Below are 15,317 nucleotides of genomic sequence, written 5' to 3'. Positions count from 1 at the left end.
AAAAATATTTCGTTCTAAATATGCAACCATTAATTCACCTTAATTTCATCGAAAATAAAATAAACCCCATTTTTGCTTTAAATAAAATAACAATACCGGCTTTCTAAAGGAATAAGCAAGAAATAAAACGAAGGAAACTATTAACTAATCATTGTATTAACATTAACATTCTATGAAGCATAATATTCCAACAATTCCTCCTCTTTGGGCTTCAGAATAACTTTATCTTTCAAATTTACAATCCAACCAGGATTGAGACCGTAAAACACCTGCCTCGGATCTTTTCTTTCAGTTAACATTTCATATTCTGCGTCCTCTTCAATCTTAGGCAAATTATACCCATATTTTTGGGCTAAAACTAGCCTTTCTTCAGATATTTTATCTGGATCAGCTAGATATCCCCGATTAGCTGCACTTGAATAAAACTCAATTGCATCAGGAGGCGGAAACATCCTTTTGGGAATTGGAACTCCTCTTTCAAAGAACTTTTTGCTGTTCACCATCACTTGCAAACAATGTGGGTCGTAATAGGATGTAGTGATAACCCCACCGGCCCTTTCAATTGCAGCAATAACAGGCTCACTTGCCCACTGTACTTCCAAATTGATTTTTGCCTCAAAAATATCAGCACCTTCGTCAGTTAAATTAACTCCAAAATGCCCTTCATCCACAGATAACTTGTATAAACCTGAGTTTATAATCGCTACCAAATCTACAGGTTTTGAGGTGTCAACCCTGTTTACATCTATTAGCTGTTGAAGTTGGAGAAGGGATAAGGGGGGATATTGCCGTTTTAAACTGCAGATTGTGTGATAAATAACCACGTTTTAAAAGAAATTGGGAAACACTTACTGATGTCCTTTATAGTATGGTTCTCGAGGAAATCGCAGGTAAAAAGGGTTGTTCCCAGTCTCATAACCCAAGCGAGGATAGTTTTGTCTGGATTTAGAACCCTTGTTACCATCTCCGTGTTTGTCACCTCCATGCTGGGCTCTGCCTCTTTTTTTACTCTACAATAATTCAAAATCAAAAGAGTATCGAGGCAAGGAACGTTAAATTTACATTTCTTGATCCTGGGTTATCCCGAATATTGCCCAGAGATACTCTAGGAAGGACCCTTAGAAGATTTAGCGCCCTATCTACTGTTTGGGACATTTTATGGAATTTCTACACTAAGAAAATAGCAAAAGAGCACAGATTTTGAACTAAATTTATTTATTTTTCATTAGAAAAACTAAAACAAAATTTCTTCTGTTTTACCATTTGGTTTAACCTAACCTAACTTTTAAAACAACTTATTTCGATTATTATGCAACCAACACAGGAGCTTCAATCTCTCTTCGTCTGTATTGTACCTACGCAAACGGTTGAGATTGAGAGAGAGAGAGAGACAGATAAATCTGAACTTTTTTACTGGCAAGTAAGGTTATGTTTGTTGAAGTATTTTAATTATGATTATTAATACTTTAATTACAAATAATTAGTTAATAGTTTGAAAAATTCTTAGTGAGCTTCACTATTTCTTAATTTTCTATTCCGTCACCTGATTCCTAATCGAAATACCTCAATCCACCAGCAAATCGCCCTGTTAAATTAAATACAAAATGTTTGGGAAGAGCTCCGTACAGCAGCAAAGGCCCCTAAATTTAACCGTAGAAGAAATGACCGAAGACATTGAAGCAGTTTGTCTGGATGAGTGCCAACGGAGCAAACTATATGCTGCATTGGACCAAACCCCCCCTCACAACCATCAGCTCTCAAAAGTTGAAGAATTTCTAGAAGGCACAAATAACCTGGAGGAAATCCATGAAAAGCTGAACTGCTTGGATAGTGAAGTGGAGGAACTCATAAGGGAAGTGAGCAGTAAAGTGGATAAAATAATGAAAAATGTTGTTGGAGGAGTTGGAAGTAAAAATAACTCTGTTTATTAGTCATCTAAGATATGTTAACAATTTAAGTTTAGTATATAAAAATATAACAAAGATACTAAATTTATTAAATACTTAAGCGTGCGATGGAAGCCTTGGGAGGTTCATTGAGGCCCATAACTCGGACTGAACATTGCCTTCAGAAAAGTACAAACAACATGAACCTATGAAAACAATATTAAAAAGTTGAATCACATTATTCTGCATAAATAGTGTCTGTGTTATCTGCATGATAGAAGCATATGTCCCAAGGATTTTTGCGCCCTAAAAAACAATGAATTAGTACTTCAAGCAATGAGAAGAAAAATTGAACAATACCTCTGGTTAGTTGTGTCACTCCCACATCCAAGCAATAAAAAGCAGAGAGAAATGTGTAATATTTTTAGCATTACTTAATAAAACGACCCACTAAAATTCTTTTAATGTTTATTAATAATTTGTAAATATAATTTACAAAGTTCACAGTTGCATTGGACGGAAGAAGGTGCAGTCTATATGAGGGACTTGATAATTGCCATCCTTAGGACTAAGTACACTTTACATGCTATTTTTCCTGTATAATCTCATCAATAGCATTTTCTACAGCCTATTTGTACTACCCGTTGAAAGTTATAACAAAAAAAACTGTATAAAATTGGTAATAAATAATAACAAGTACATGTAGAAGATAAAATTAAGTACTGAAGTTTAAGGATAAAATATTAAATTTGATCCGTACGTTAAAGCAACCATCACCAAATAAGACCCAAAAGCGAGAGGACAGATCTAAAAATGATTTGTAGTAACATTTTCCTCTATAATTTTACTCATACCCAAAGTCGACTTATGTTTCAGTTATAAGATTAATAAACTTTTCTTAAGAGGAAAATCATAGAAGAGTTATTGCACACGACACCTAGACCGATTATTGTCACCCTCCACCTGTGACGATGAACGATCACCGAAAAGAGAAGGAGTATGCTGGTCTGGAAGGTAAAAAAATGACTTAAAATTAAACTTGCCTTGAGGCTTGCAGTGCAGATGCTCCTCTATAAACTGACAGGGGCATGTTTGAGAGGGGCAGTGGCGGCCACCGACTGCGGGGGGACTTTGCAGCAACCCCCGCACCCGGTCACGCCCCCACCGCGAGACGTAGCGAATATACAGAAGAGTGGAACGTTCCTGAAATACAAAAGAATTATTAGACAACAACCACGATTGAACTCATTATCACCAACAATTAAAAATAATGAGTGAAAAGTGAAAAAAATGAAGCAGCTAATGCGGAGAATGTAAGTGCTATTACTTCAATAAATCCCCAGCCGGGCCATAAACCTGGACCAAATGGGGCAACAGTCCCTCTGGTCGTCCAAAGGGGTCATTTTGTTGGCCAAAATGTCCTGAACGTACTGGCAAGGGCACAGGCCACTTTGTACGTGCCGGGGATTAGCCGGATTGCCCAGCACTTCGTCTATGGTCCAATCCAGCCTTCGGCGCAAAAAGTCCTTGCCCCATCTTTGAATGTAGCGCAAATACAGTTGTTCAGAACGACCCTGAAGGGGGCAGAAAAAGAATAGTTGGGAGGGACAATTTGGATGATGGAAATTTATAGTCTTATTACTACAAGAGTATTATTATTAGGTATTCTAAAGTGCCGCATTTACCACTGTTCAAATTTGTACTGAATTGCATTTTAAATGGTTGGAAGAGGGTTTAGTTATAGGCGATCTCCCTGATCTTCTGTCGCTTGTTATAGTGCGTTTATTAAATTGCTAAGCTACAAAGAAGGTTATTGAAGGAAGATTATAAAGAGGGTTACCAAAAATACCAATTGAAAACGAATAGTTTTAGGTGCCCGTAAACCTCACCTGCTTCCTAGACAATCTCGTAGTCCTGCTACCCTGAATTACAATATCATTAGCAGTAATATCCATCCTCTGCTCCCACCCATTCGAAGGATCTCGCTCCTGTTGCTCAATGCTAGTCTGCAAATGTGCGATGCATGGGGCAGAATCCAAGTATATGAAGCAGAGATTCACTTTGTGGCACGAAATTTTTCCTCTATCATCCAGGGCTAGGACGATTTTGTGCCTCAAAAGCTGCTTGTTGACATGGGCCAAGCACCTAAACCGGCACAGATCAGTAAAAAATATTATTTGAAACGTTACTAAACCAACAACCTCTCCAAATTGCGTTGCAGCTTAAACTTGACGTACATGGACATGAATATAGCAGCAGCGTTTAGGACCAGCCAACCAATGCCCAGGCCGAACAAAGTGAGGCCGTTGGTGCCGGAGAATAAAAGGCCTAAAAGGACTATAAATGCCAGGCTTATCCAGATTACCAATACTCGTTTGTAGCAAATATTGTACAGGGTGAATCGGACGTCGTTTACGAGGAGCTCCATGGCTTGGACGTATTCTTCTACTGTTAACTGAAAAAAAAAAAGAAACTGTGTTGCACTTTAAAGTTTCGAAAATGTCTAGAAAGAGGGAAGAAACGAAAACATCAGGTATGCGCGTGTGTGTGAAATGGTCAAAACTTATGTAATTTCTAAAAATTGAGCTACGGGCAGAGGCGATTATTGCAGAGAATTTCGGTTTTTTTGATGAACATGAAAGACAGCCCACTACATATTGAATAAATTTCAATTTTTGCTTTTCTACACTAATTTGAAAGTCAGATTTTTTCTTAATGTTAAAGAGCTGATCGGCAAGAAATTGCTATTTAAAGGGTGTTAAGCTAATAATAACTAGGGCATTAATTTTAGGCTTTTCAGGATGGATAGGCGCTGCTTATATGCTAATTTTCTTGTTTTACTTACTATTATATGGGCTAATATACACTAATATCACAGAAACTTGCTATAATAATAATTAATACTAATTCCTTTTGTATGATTTTAGTAGTCCCGAATAGGTCACCTTGCTTGGAAGATTATGGGTATTCTTATTTTATAGACACCTTGGGATATGAAGATATGTACCTTAGCAACACCTTGAAATATCTCCAAAATACCTCAAGTTCCACAACACGTCGGCGATCTGCCCATTGAGTTCGACCATCAAATACCCTATATTTAATTTTAAAAAAAACCCTGAACTCAAAGAAAAAACATAGAGATGTTAGTTGACTATCAATACTGGCCGCAAATCTCCTATATCTCGTTTAACAATAATAATTTAAGGACAATTAAAACACTTGAATGAGAAAATAACATAAACATTTGAATTCAACAAATGTAGTTTTCACTGGTCATTATTATGTTTGTCACACGATTTAATTGTTTCCAGTTGCGCTATTGCACGATTAGTAATTTATAAGGTATGCAATAGATAAGGAAATACACTGTTTGTATGCAGTATTATAAATACAAATTATATTCTTAGTTGAAAGATTAAAGAAAAATTATCTGGAAACCTTCTTTGGAAGCAAACTCACAGGTTGATTCTCATATTTAACGATTCCATATATAGAAAATTAAGCCACATTTAAACTTAAGTTTATCTTGGATATACCTGATGTTTATATTAAACCCATACTCACTGTAAGTCCCTGAGCCATCAACTCCTCAGGTACTAATTCTGGACGGAATACTGCAGGAGTGACCCAAGGAAACCTTGAATTCACTGGTAATAGAGTTACAATGATGTCTCCATTGACTGCAATATAATCATTAGGGAAAACCTACTTGGTTCCAATTACTTACTAAATCCTTGCCTAATAGGCTCGACAGTGGCAATGGGTAATTCTACATTTCGCAAAGGTTTTGGCTCAATTACTGCCATATTATTACTAGCAGACCCAGTGCTTTCGTTCATTGATCTGCTCAGGCTCCGCTCCAAATTGACCTGAACACTCTCAGTAGACAAAACAGCAGGCGAGTCATCTTGCAAGGGATCTTTAATCTTTGCTGGAGATTTCTGAGGAGGTTTCTCAAGTTTAATTTGAGAAATATCAGTGATATTGTCTTGTTCAGCAGTGTTGGTAGCTGTAGGTTTTGATTTAGCAGTTTCATCATCAAATTTTACCCAAGTTTTCAGAGCCGGTTCTGGCACTGGAGCCACACTGCTTCCATGGCCCTCTCCGATTTTGTTCGACTCACTCATTTTGGATTCAATCAAGGCTATAGCAATTTTGGGTCACACTTCAAGGCACATGATTTTCGGTGAATATTTATCAAACCGGTTGGCTAGGAATTAATGGCCAAGTACATAATAGGAGAAGGATGGGTTTATGCTGAAATCGAGCGGTACGCCCCACCATTGACGACACTGCGGGTTCGATTCATAAAATGAAACGCGAGGAAGGTAAATATTCCTATCACCAAAACAAAAGGCATTCTAACCACCTGACTTGACTTGACACACCTGCGTTATGCATAATTAATCAAAACAGAGGCGGATTGAAAAACTTATTAGAATTTTGCGTTTAAAACAGTTTTAACTACGAGATTTAACGAAAAAGAAATAATTTATGCATGATTTAATTTTGATTTTAAATAAATTGTCTATATGTATCAAGACAGTATCGAACACGTACATTTTTATTAGTGTTTTGCCGGAGGAAAATATTGTTAATACACTCCTGATCGCAATCAACGAATTTTTGTCTGCTAGGCTGTTGCGTCTCCGTCTCACATATGGTAAACAAAGACGCGAGCAACATTATGGAACTGTTAATAATTTATCCTACAGATGGCGAGAGTGAAGACTATGTTGAGTATGTAATCAATATTACAATAATACAAAACTGCACAATCATTTTATTATCAGTATGTAAGAATAAACTTTTTAAAGTCAAATATAAAAGAAAAATAATAATTAATTGAGATAACTGCCTTATATGTAAGCGTATGTGACCCTGACAGTTACAACTATATGGCTTAACACTAATTCCCTCAAAGGCTGAAAAAATTTACAAAAGCTATAAAACATCGGATAGTAAAACACTACTACTGATAAAAATGCATTAAAAGGCATCGAAGAGCACCACAGCCTTTAATATAAATAAGACACTCTTATATAAAAATTTTACCTTAATTGAAAGAAGAAAAACTTAGATCAAAAACTAGGAATGAAACCGAAGTTTTATAACATCATTTTGATCTAAATCATAAGAGATAAAATAGTAATACCGCAAATTGTTATAAAGGCGCTAACAGTAAGTCGAGTTCCACCGCCAGTTGTGTTGAATTCTTCCTGAGAGTTTTCCAAAAGTTCCCTGTAATTTGATATGTATTTGTTTGTGCCGGTAAAGGTCAGGCCTGGGGTTGAGTCCTGTGTAGGATCAAATAACTCAGTAACTAATAAAAAACAGTGTATTTCAAAATTCACCGGAAACAGAAGATTTTTCGTGTGATTGAAACTCTCAAACACCTTAAAAGCTTTCTCCAAATTTAGCCCAAACTCCGCCTCTAAATGCCTCAAATAGAGCACTGTATTGTTGTATTGTACAGCCGAGGAGTTTTTATACACCACTTCTCCTGAGACTATTAACGTTATCGGGGCTTCCTCATCTACTTCAAAACCGGGATAAGCAGCTAAAGACCCGTTTTTACTTATTACCCTAAACTGCTGCCGGGCAGTTGCATTTCTCAGGTAGAAACGTGGAAGATCTAAGTTAAACAATGTTTTATGGGTTATGGTTATTATATATATAAGATTTTATGGGATAACCACTTAATTTGAAGCATAGAATAAGTAAAGATTACTTGTTCGGCGTAATGCTTTTAAAGTGACACCCAAAAAGGAAGCCAATTACAACGCTGGATGTATCAACTGCTTAACCCCTGTATTCTCTGTAGGTTCATAAACTGAGCTTAAATTTAAACGGAGTTTAAAACTTTAGACCTTGTTTACAACGTGTTTAAACTAACAATTTAAAATCAGTTTTCAACATAACAGCCCTGCTTGTGTAGACACTGCAAAAAACACTGATTTTATATGAACAATCGATCAAAGAATCTTTGCGTTCAAACGTCGATTCCGAAAAATAAAATTTAAGTCACGCTACAGAGTTAAGCCAGCTTCTACCTTCTGAAGAATATGAGGGTAACACAAATATCTGTAACTCTGCTCTCAGTGCATATTTTACTCAAAGTTGACACGACAGAAATTAGGCGAAATAAGCAGTTGATAAACGCAGGCAGATTGCACTGCGCTTCCATAATATTCAATGGTTGAAACAATTTATACCATTTGACGCGATAACGGCATAGTCACCACTGTTCTCTTCTAGACACAGAAGAGCCCCCTTGCTGCCATAGTATTTGTTATTTAAATCAGCATTGCAGTATTTTGAAGCTAAAAAGAAAGTAACATTACTAATACAACGTAAGTGATATTATATAGTAGTTACTTGTAATGGCATCCACCGGGTAACATTTGGCGCATAACTTGTCAATGTTGGTGTTGGGTATGTCTAGGTCTTTGGAATTGGCTCCAGGGGCACAGGAGTCTCCCACAAAGTCGCTGAAAATACTGCCGTAATCGGTGCTGTCTTTAAGGACCTTTTGCGTTCGAAGAAGATCAATAAAAGCCAGCCACTCTAAAATTTAATTCATCAAATAAAAGAATTTAAGCAACAATAAAACGCACCTTTGCCCCCATATTCCGGAAGACACACATTCCTTCCCTCGAAATCGTTAAAATTCGTGTACCAACTCGAGTTGTTTCTCACCACAATTACTATACGATTCAACCGACCAATGTCCGTTTCCGGATATGCCACATTTGTTAAGTTCTTCCTAAAATTATTTTGGATTATAAACAATAAAACTACTTAAAGCACTTTAATCAAAACCTTCTGGCAATGTAACCGAAACTGGCGTCAATAAAAGCAATATCAGCGCTACCATTCTCCAAATTGTCCAAGCTGGACACGGTATCATTATCTGTGCTCTTGACGCAATTAACCACGGGATAGAGTCCGTGGGTCACACTGGCTTGACGTAGCCATCTGCACTTATTCTCTTCAACGTTGCTTGTGACTGACCATTTTAGCAAAGGTCCGCACTTTATGACATCAGCTTCATCTGGGTTTGGAATAGCACGTCTCTCTGCAATATTTAGAAATGACACCTCAAGTATAGCGTAATTAAAACCTTACCTGAAACATAGCTTTTTAAATCTGTTGCTTTATCAAGTAATTTCACAGTATCCTGTTTGGCAAGTTGCAAAAGTGTTGCTAGGTATTGTTGGGACACATCACTATCAATTCCGGAGATATATGACGGTAGTTTGTTTTCAATCAAAGTTCGAAAAGTGGCATAACTTTCCCTAATTACACGAACATGTTAGTTATGGTTATTTCAGCTTTTGCACCTTTACCTAGTGGTTACCAGAAGCCTATTTAACTGCTTCGTCCAGGAGCAGGGAGTCGAAGACACGGATCCATTAGAACACAAATATTGGAAATTATTTGCGTTTGAGCCGGAACTCAGAAAGTCCTGCGCATATTTAACAGTGGTTAAAGCCAAATCCCCTCCGTTACTCAGACAAGTCAAAGAGTCATTGAAAGGGGCCAGATACTTGGTGTTGCAGCCATTAGAACCGCATAACTCACACAGAGAGGGATATTTATTTTCTGTAATAAAGTTTAATCATTACAGAAGAACGTGTTTAATCAAGTAATAATTTATTATTACTGAGATAAGTATCAAATTCGGAGTCTTCGGTCCATGTACCAGGCCTGCAAGAGCTGCCAAAGAAGTTAGCTAAAGCCTTGAATTTTTCCTCAGTAAAAGTGTCTACGCCACAGCTAATATTCGCCGTTTTATAATCGAATTCGTCCAAAATATATCTGGTGACTCGTTCCTCATGATTGTAGCCTGGATGGCAGAACTTTAAACCTTTAGCTTTGTCCCCCAAACCTCCTTTATAAGCTAGTCTGGCAAGAATTGCAGTTTCATAGGGAGGATTTGCTTTAAAAATATATACAATTTAGAAATATTAACTATAAATTAATCTAATAAAAATTTTTGCATTTGAAATTTTTAGTGTTTATGCAAAAGTACATACAATTAATATGAAGTAAGGAATAGATTTACAACATTGAAATTTGCAAATATATCTGATTTGCATTCATACAACTGATTGTAAATTATTATTATAGAAAAATAGAAAAAGAAAAAGAACATAAATAGATACAAAACAAAGTAGAAAAAAATGCAATTAATATAATATTAGATATGTTTTATGTCAAAAGAGATATTTTTATACTATTTATGCTCTATTTCACTCTCAATCTATCTATAATAATCAATTTCAGCAAGTGAAAGAACTGTAAAGCAGATTTGCTGGCAAATTTCCTTTCTATAATTTGAATACTTACTCCATTTTCATTGGATCTACTTTTACATGAATGCTAAATATTCCAAATCTTATTTCTCTCCAAATTTAAACTATTTACTCTATGTTTTACATTCTATGATTTCAGCAAGAACTATAACATTCGTGGAGACTAATCCAGCAGCCAGAAAAGCTTCTTCTGGGTTCAAGACAGTCAGTGTGGAAAATCCTTGGTCTATATCTAAGATACAATCCGTCCTAGAGAAGGCCAAAATTTTAATTGGAATGATAAAGTTGCTAAGAAAGAACCTACTTTGATGGGAAAACTTGGCATGCTATTTCCTGTTCCCTTGCAATCTGCTGGCATGCATCATTGTTGTTGATATCTGTGCACAGCTTATCTGAAAGATATATTTGAAATAGGAAATAGATAAGGTAATGGATCTAATTTTAAGATTCCTGTTTAATGACATTTCATTTTAGTAGTATAAATGCCTAATATTATTGACATAACTTATTTCTGTGTATTTGATTCCTGAGAAGGAATATAAATATAATGCAAACAAACCATCCTTCTACAAGTAAATTTAAGAAGAAACACTTAAATCAAATTATTTTAAGTCGTTAGGCAGGAACATAAATGGCTTTTCAACTTGAACAGAAACTTGTCACTGGTCTAGACTTCCACTTTGATTTTCACCAGCATTTTGAAAATTTAAGGTTCTTAATGATATGTAATTGTATTGAATTAGGTAGACTGACTGAAATATGACCTGAGAGTTGCTATGACTAAACCTAATATACCATACTAATTGTCCCTCTGTGTTAACAAAAAACATTTACTTCAGCTCTAATGTTTACTTAATAAATCATAATGAACAAAAACTTAGAATGCTATTTTTATCTCCACCTTGAAAATGTATTTAGATACCTATTGCCTAATGTGAAAGCATTATTATCTCATTCAAAAAAATTCTACCACTAAATTTCCTTATAATGATTAGCCTGCCAATACCCACTAAATCTAGACTGTTATCATTAACCAAACAAGGAGATTATCACATGTTTGTAAATTGATTAGTAAACCTCTGAGAACACAAATAATGCCAGTAATTGAAACTATCTGCATGAGTAGTTCAGACACATAAAAAGGGGATTTTTATAACATTGAAATCCTTATTAAGGCGGGTTAACTTCTAATAACATAAAAAGTTGAGCCAATTCGAACATATTCAGTTTCATACATTTAATTCATCATTCAATTCATACATTTATGCAAGTAAATGTATGAGTAAATAAAAATAATGTATATACAGGGTGTTAGTGAAATAACTTTCGTAAATTTAACCATTGATTAAGAACATCATTTTGAACAAAAAAGTTCCTTACAAGAGGGGTCGAAAACCTAATAGTTTTTTCTAAAAAAATGTCAAAGTTGGTAATCGAAAAGCTATGATAAGGTTTAAAATTTGAATAAAATGTGGAAAAATGTACTTGACACATTTTGGTTATTTGATGTGTAACAAAAAGACTTAAAATTATTCAACAATAACATTGTTAAAAGCAATTGAAAACTTAATTAATAACTTAAGCGGTAAAAAAACGTAAGTGGCAACGCCGCACTGAACATTACCGAGAAGAGAAGTTTATTTTCGTTATGATTGTTTTTTATGGCCCTTATGAGGGTCGCTCACCCACGTTGCGGGCGAAGTGATAAGGAATTGGAATGCGCAGCAAACAGATTGACTTAGTACCTCAATAGTACATGAGTTATATAACCATCTGCACTTTATCCCATTTTATGTGACATATGATCCTGGGCAAAGATGTCTGGCGCCATGGACATGTGGAGTTCATTAGTGACCATCAAGAAGGGACAAGACAAAAACCACCCTTATTTTTCAAATTTGTCATGGACTATATGTCCTTCCATACTTTTAATATTTTAGTGATTTCGGTCTCGTTGAATGCATCTTCTGTCGGTACACGTAACAGATTATCCGCAAAATTAATTTGGGCGAACTTTAAGTGATTTTATTCTGACTTATTAACAGTACCTAAGTGACAATGCATTCTGTACGCGATTATCATGACATGCTTTTGATCTATGTAGAGGCGTTACAAAATTCTGAAGAAGTTAGGCGCATTTACGGTAATCCTTATCCAGAAAGAAAACTTCCAGCTCGACAAACATTTGTGCGAGTTTCCTAAAATTTCCTGAATACAAAGAGTGTTGTTTCTTTATATCAAGGACACGAGGTCGACAGAGAGAAGTTAGTTCTGAAGCCGAAGAACAAATTTTAAACCTTGTTCAAAAGAGTTCAACAAGGAGTACCTGGAATAGAGCATGCATGGACTCAAATGGTGAACATTTAGAACATTTAATGTACCAAAAACAATAATAAATTTGTGTTTTTGAATGTGATGTGAGTGGTGTAAAATGTGTAATGTGTCATGTTAAGCTAATTAAAGATGATAACAATAATTTCAAGGTAAATGGATTTTCAAAATAATAAAATAAGAATCATATAATTTTTAAATTCCATGAATTTAGTACATTTTATTAATTAAGTACTGTAAAATCTATCTGACCCAAAAAAACGTGTAAAAAACAAACCCACTTCATGCGGCTACTTAAGTAGGTGTGAAAATGAAATAAATACGAGGCGACGTTACTAATTCTCAGAAAATGTTTTTTTGATTTTCCAAGGAAATGGTTGTATTTACGACCCCTCTTGTAAGGAACTTTTTTGTTCAAAATGGTGTTCTTAATCACTGATTAAGTTTACGAAAGTTATTTCACTAACACCCTGTATAATGAATATAAAAATAAATGTTCATAAGAAAGTTGCACAATGTGTAGAAATTGTTATGCTATGTTAACTTTATATTACATTCAAAGTGGGCTTTTTGTCAGGGTAATGATAGAGCTGTTGTAGACTTATGTGAGTTAGAGATTCAAATAAAGGTCTAGAAAAAGCCTGAAGGTAATGAATTCCTCCAGTGTCACCAGTCAGGATCAAATTTTTATGTGCTAATCAAACCTTGTCAGTACTTATTTACCTCACAGAAGATTGTAAACATGCATCTCAGTATACGTTAGTTTTATGGATTACAAATATGTGTAGTAAGTGGTTAAATCAGATCAAAACTATTTACCTGAAGTACCAGGCAACTGTTGCTGCGCCCCAAACGCCAAGCAAAGCGTAAATATTGTTACTGTTGCAAAGCTTGACATTGTAGTTTAATCATACTACCAGCAGCACTACACAGTATAATGCAAAATAAACCTCTTAGCAGCAATAGTACGTTTTTTATATATCCAATTAACACCTTTTAAATAACTAAAAATTAAATACAAAACTTTTTGAATGTGTTCAACACATGATAACAAAGAAAACAAATAGACGTCAAAGTCAAAGTGAAAAGGAAAAGTAGTTTAGTGTGCTAAATATGTTCTTGTCCTGCTTTAAGATGTGTGGTAGTGAAGAAGGATAGTAACCCAGGTCATTACTCTAGGAGTGTTGCGTGCAGAATCAAAGCACTGAGACGAAGTGTAGTTGGAGTACAAGTGTATATTCAGTTCGGAATTGTGTCGAAAGGTTTTGTGATAAACGATTTATAAGTTTTTTTAAACTATGTATAAAAATGTTTACAATAACATAATAATAACAAAAATACAAAATATAGAAAGAGTTACAATTATCAGAAGCATCCATGTTAATCAATGAATTTATTTGCGATGGCAACCTAATTATATCTACAGAGTGATTCATTAACAAATAGAAAGCGAAAAGCTGGAGATAATACACGTTAAATAGTGATTACGATCAAAAACACCACTAATTTACAACTTAATAGTTTCAGAAATACAAAATGTTCTTTGAGGCGAATTTTTCATACTTCTTTTTAATTTTATGTTTACTTTAACTTTATAAATTTCATGCTAATTTTCGTGAATCTTAACCTACATATTTTCAGAATAATAGTGAGAAAACAAATTAAAATTATAAGTTTCAACAAATTTCGGGTAAGACATATTTACGCCAATGATCACCATTTGATATGTTGCATCTCCAGCTATCGAATTTCTCATTGTTGACAAATCACCCTGTATACGTAGCACTAGTAGGATCTCATTTGTCCTTTGAATTCCTGTTAAATGTTGATAAGGATATTAACTTTATGACATGTTAGTAGGACAAATAATGGATAATCTCTGAGATAACTTTCAAGGTTGCCTGCATTTCAAACCGTTAGAAAATCGATAATTTTTCAATATTTTTTTAATATCAACAACTTAAGTACGAACACTCTTACCTTTACTATCTTAAAGTTACTAAAGCTATCAAAGTCTACACTAAATAGTACTTAATCTGATTATGTATTATTTTAAGGTAGCTCCTTTTTCATAACTTGATCAATAAAAATGCATTTTTCGATACTTATTTCAAATTCGCATGCGACTACTTACTTGCAATGTTTTGTGCGGTGCTTTGCGTCCAGAAAATAAAAACCACCAAACACTTTAGGAACATTAAATTCATTTTTTAAGCTTCGTTTTTATGCTTGACGTATATTAAAACCGGGTGTGAACACTAATACTATCGCTAGAATCAAAATTTAGGCATTTCACATGCGTGATTCCTTATCTATTTTAAAGATAACCGTTAAATAATCCGATTTGCAACGAATTGATGACGCAATGTTATATACTACTATAAATTAATATTACACTGCATGGTAACAAAGATTTTTATGGTAACTTTCTTTCACCATTAAATCAAGAATATATTTACGCTTTGGAATATTATCATTTCAGAACATTTGTTGATTATTTTATATTGTAACATATCGTATATGCTTCAAAAAATTATTCATAATTAACCTATGCTACATTCGATAAAGCTGTATTGCTGTCGGATAAAGTTGCTCCACCATATAGTCAAGAAATAAATCAGATTTTCTCTTGTTTTTAATTTCCTTGTTTTCTAGCTACTACCAACTAGTATGGTCTAAACGCAACGAAATGCTTAAGATCTACATCTTTTAAATTCTTCACACGGAAACCAGCTCATTCCAAACACGGTTCTTGTTCTCCTTTTACGCAGCTAACTAC

The 15,317-nt window shown here is 34.8% G+C and overlaps 3 protein-coding genes across 7 annotated transcripts; all 3 read right to left on the bottom strand.

Moving 5' to 3' along the window:
• Positions 1–138: 138 nt before the first annotated feature.
• On the bottom strand, positions 139–1,251 carry mRpL15 (mitochondrial ribosomal protein L15). The gene is made up of 3 exons (XM_066406987.1): positions 1,063–1,251; positions 853–1,010; positions 139–798 (listed from the first exon to the last, which is right to left on the bottom strand). The coding sequence occupies exons 1-3, from the start codon at positions 1,153–1,155 to the stop codon at positions 171–173; spliced, it is 879 nt and encodes a 292-aa protein (XP_066263084.1). The 5' UTR covers positions 1,156–1,251; the 3' UTR covers positions 139–170.
• A 651-nt stretch (positions 1,252–1,902) lies between these two features.
• Positions 1,903–6,282, bottom strand: LOC136420161 (uncharacterized). Of its 4 annotated transcripts, none has more exons than XM_066406979.1 (6): positions 5,617–6,282; positions 5,454–5,569; positions 4,088–4,341; positions 3,776–4,031; positions 2,930–3,089; positions 1,903–2,192 (listed from the first exon to the last, which is right to left on the bottom strand). In XM_066406979.1, the coding sequence occupies exons 1-6, from the start codon at positions 6,014–6,016 to the stop codon at positions 2,125–2,127; spliced, it is 1,254 nt and encodes a 417-aa protein (XP_066263076.1). In that variant the 5' UTR covers positions 6,017–6,282; the 3' UTR covers positions 1,903–2,124. The 4 variants fall into 4 exon arrangements, with proteins under 4 accessions (XP_066263076.1, XP_066263074.1, XP_066263073.1 ...); XM_066406977.1 differs by having other exon boundaries at positions 1,903–2,092; XM_066406978.1 differs by lacking the exon at positions 1,903–2,192 and adding an exon at positions 3,214–3,460 and having other exon boundaries at positions 2,951–3,089; positions 5,617–6,281.
• A 375-nt stretch (positions 6,283–6,657) lies between these two features.
• LOC136420152 (transferrin-like) lies at positions 6,658–14,817 on the bottom strand. 2 transcript variants are annotated; one of them, XM_066406963.1, is made up of 12 exons: positions 14,673–14,817; positions 10,512–10,599; positions 10,332–10,456; positions 9,556–9,831; positions 9,239–9,494; positions 9,018–9,187; positions 8,712–8,967; positions 8,507–8,655; positions 8,268–8,456; positions 8,105–8,212; positions 7,244–7,524; positions 6,658–7,186 (listed from the first exon to the last, which is right to left on the bottom strand). In XM_066406963.1, the coding sequence occupies exons 1-12, from the start codon at positions 14,743–14,745 to the stop codon at positions 7,016–7,018; spliced, it is 2,142 nt and encodes a 713-aa protein (XP_066263060.1). In that variant the 5' UTR covers positions 14,746–14,817; the 3' UTR covers positions 6,658–7,015. The 2 variants fall into 2 exon arrangements, with proteins under 2 accessions (XP_066263060.1, XP_066263059.1); XM_066406962.1 differs by lacking the exon at positions 14,673–14,817 and adding an exon at positions 13,358–13,597 and having other exon boundaries at positions 6,659–7,186.
• Between the last annotated feature and the right edge of the window lie 500 nt (positions 14,818–15,317).

This window comes from Euwallacea similis, chromosome 3, assembly GCF_039881205.1.
Source record: "Euwallacea similis isolate ESF13 chromosome 3, ESF131.1, whole genome shotgun sequence".
NCBI lineage: Eukaryota > Metazoa > Arthropoda > Insecta > Coleoptera > Curculionidae > Euwallacea > Euwallacea similis.
The sequence above is the reverse complement of the archived record's forward strand: the minus strand, read 5'-3'. Positions and strand labels throughout refer to the sequence as shown.

Excerpts from the sequence above, each read along its gene's own strand:
- mRpL15 (XM_066406987.1), bottom strand. The coding sequence starts at position 1,155 with ATGTCCCAAACAGTAGATAGGGCGCTAAATCTTCTAAGGGTCCTTCCT. Across the intron at positions 1,011-1,062 it reads ATAACCCAGGATCAAGAAAT|AGTAAAAAAAGAGGCAGAGC; the intron begins GTAAATTTAACG and ends GAATTATTGTAG. Across the intron at positions 799-852 it reads CCATACTATAAAGGACATCA|TTTAAAACGGCAATATCCCC; the intron begins GTAAGTGTTTCC and ends CACAATCTGCAG.
- LOC136420161 (XM_066406976.1), bottom strand. The coding sequence starts at position 6,016 with ATGAGTGAGTCGAACAAAATCGGAGAGGGCCATGGAAGCAGTGTGGCT. Across the intron at positions 4,032-4,087 it reads CTGCAACGCAATTTGGAGAG|GTGCTTGGCCCATGTCAACA; the intron begins GTTGTTGGTTTA and ends GTGCCGGTTTAG. Across the intron at positions 3,090-3,775 it reads CGAGATTGTCTAGGAAGCAG|GAACGTTCCACTCTTCTGTA; the intron begins GTGAGGTTTACG and ends TTTGTATTTCAG.
- LOC136420152 (XM_066406962.1), bottom strand. The coding sequence starts at position 13,436 with ATGTCAAGCTTTGCAACAGTAACAATATTTACGCTTTGCTTGGCGTTT. Across the intron at positions 10,457-10,511 it reads TGCCAAGTTTTCCCATCAAA|GACGGATTGTATCTTAGATA; the intron begins GTAGGTTCTTTC and ends GGCCTTCTCTAG. Across the intron at positions 9,495-9,555 it reads CGAATTTGATACTTATCTCA|AAAATAAATATCCCTCTCTG; the intron begins GTAATAATAAAT and ends ACTTTATTACAG.